The sequence below is a fragment of the Poecilia latipinna genome, unplaced genomic scaffold (genome assembly GCF_001443285.1).
Source record: "Poecilia latipinna isolate Pla-1442-1.1 unplaced genomic scaffold, P_latipinna-1.0 Scaffold1469, whole genome shotgun sequence".
Lineage (NCBI taxonomy): Eukaryota > Metazoa > Chordata > Actinopteri > Cyprinodontiformes > Poeciliidae > Poecilia > Poecilia latipinna.
In genome coordinates this window covers 66,650-68,741 of record NW_015114085.1, presented here as the reverse complement: position 1 = coordinate 68,741, position 2,092 = coordinate 66,650, and the positions used below count along the sequence as shown (strand labels likewise).

Sequence of the window (2,092 nt, the reverse complement as noted above, 5' to 3'; positions counted from 1 at the left end):
ACATTTTAACAAGGAAGAAGATTAAGGTTATAGCGGTCTTTTAATATTTGTAATATCACTGTGCAGAACGTAAATGATGACTTGAGATGTAATCACGGTGATAAGTTAGAAGGAAGTAACAGCAGGAAGAGAGAGAAGATGTGAATGAAATGTCAGAGTTACTGGTCAAGTTCTGACAGATCAAAGGCAGATCTGGGGCAGTACTCTGACGATGGCTATAAAATGCAGACATTTTCTCTGTGTAGTCATATGTGAATATATTTCTTACATGCACATGTTTTTGTTGTTGAAAATTTGTCATCTGCTGTTTTAGTTGTATTTTTGAAAGTAATAAACATAGATGAAGGACATAAACATAACCCGCTATATAAAACTGCTGCAAATTCTCAAATACACATGTACAGGAGGTGAAAAACTGTTGGGTGAACAGGAAATCACCAACCACCACATGAGTTATTGTTTGCTAATTTCAACTCTAACTTCTGCTCTGTGAGGAGTTTTTGTACAGCCTCTCTGCTCATATTAACCGCAGTGTGTCTCTGGCACAGTAATACACAGCAGACTCCTCTGGTTTCATGGTAGACAGACTAAGATACACCGTGTTCTTACTGGTGTCTCTGGTGATTGTTATACGTCTTTGGACATTGCTGGCATAAGCGTTACTTCCATCATACCAAATAGCACCCATCCATTCCAGAGCTTTTCCTGCAGGTTGTCGGATCCAGTGTGTGCTATAGCTGGTTAGAGAATAAGAGACCTGACAGCTGATGCTCAGAGTCTGACCTGACTGCACAGTCAAAGAGGCTGGTTGTGTCAGCTGTTCACACTTCACACCTGTTGATGATAAAATCAAATTAAATAAACTGTAATATCAATCAATTGAATATTAATTAAATAAACTGCCTGTGGTGTAATTGTAATGTGAGTGTCTCAATAAAACTTACATGACCCAGCACACAGCAGCAGCAGTAAAGCTAGAGAGAACATGTTGGTATGAAAGATGATCCGATGAAATCTTCTGTTCCTCTGACAGGATGAGAGGAAGTACTTAAACTAGAATGTTGAATTTGCATAATGACAGATTAACCAGTCACAAATGGCTCTTGCATTACTTTATAACTTTGCTGATCTACTTCATTTGATGTTTTGAACAGCATGCTGCTCTCTGGGTGATGCTATTTTGTGTTTAGTTGTGGAGATTTTAGTTGGTATTTCACTAGCAAGGAGTGAAGGCCCCCAATAACTGGACTATTACAAACCATAAAAACCACTTTGACACAAAAGTAGTTTTTATTTTCTGCTGAGCTGCTATTTCACAGAAGGTTTTGAAACAGTAAATCACAAACATCAGTCATTGTTTTTATGATGGATTGGAAAACAAAATAAAAAAAGTGAAATTAAAATGATCATGAACTTTTACAAAGAATTTGCAGTGGAGTCATTAGTGGTTTTACAGCGCCTCCTCTGGTGGTATTATAATGTATGTGTTCAGGTCCTCAGAGGTTTTTGTATAGCTCTGCTGCTTATTTGTTTCACTGTGAGTCTCTGGCACAGTAATACACAGCAGAGTCTTCAGGCTGCAGATTCTGTCCATTCAGAGTCACTGTTTTACTGGACGCTTGTACTGTAATAGTGAACTTGTTCTTTAAAGAATCTTTGCGAGCTCCTGTGCATCCAGAGCACATGTAACCAATCCACTCCAGGCCTTTTCCTGCAGGTTGTCTGATCCAGTGTGTCCTGGTGCTCAAAGAATAAGAAACCTGACAGATGATGGTCAGAGGTTGACCTGGCTGAACAGTCAAAGCGGCTGGTTGTGTCAGCTGTTCACACTTTACATCTTCTGAAAGAAGAATTGACCAAGTCAGAAAAAATGAGGAAATCTTGTTTGTTGAGACTTATGGTTGACAGAGATCTCACACATTGAAGAAACTTACCTGCAGCTAGTAACAGGAACAGAGCAGCACGAAACATGTTGGCTGATTTAACAAACATCCTCTAAACTCAGCTCTGAAATGAAGCCTTTTTATAGGAGGTTGAAGGGAGGGCAGGTTTGCATGTGTAGGATCCCTATCACAGTTTCAATCAATCTAGA

At 39.2% G+C, this 2,092-nt stretch overlaps 1 gene segment (V, D, J or C); it reads right to left on the bottom strand.

The window, feature by feature from the left end:
• Positions 1-1,532: 1,532 nt before the first annotated feature.
• LOC106962877 (Ig heavy chain V region XIG14-like) lies at positions 1,533-1,971 on the bottom strand. The segment is given in 2 exon segments: positions 1,533-1,840; positions 1,935-1,971. Coding segments are annotated over 2 exon segments (345 nt in total).
• Between the last annotated feature and the right edge of the window lie 121 nt (positions 1,972-2,092).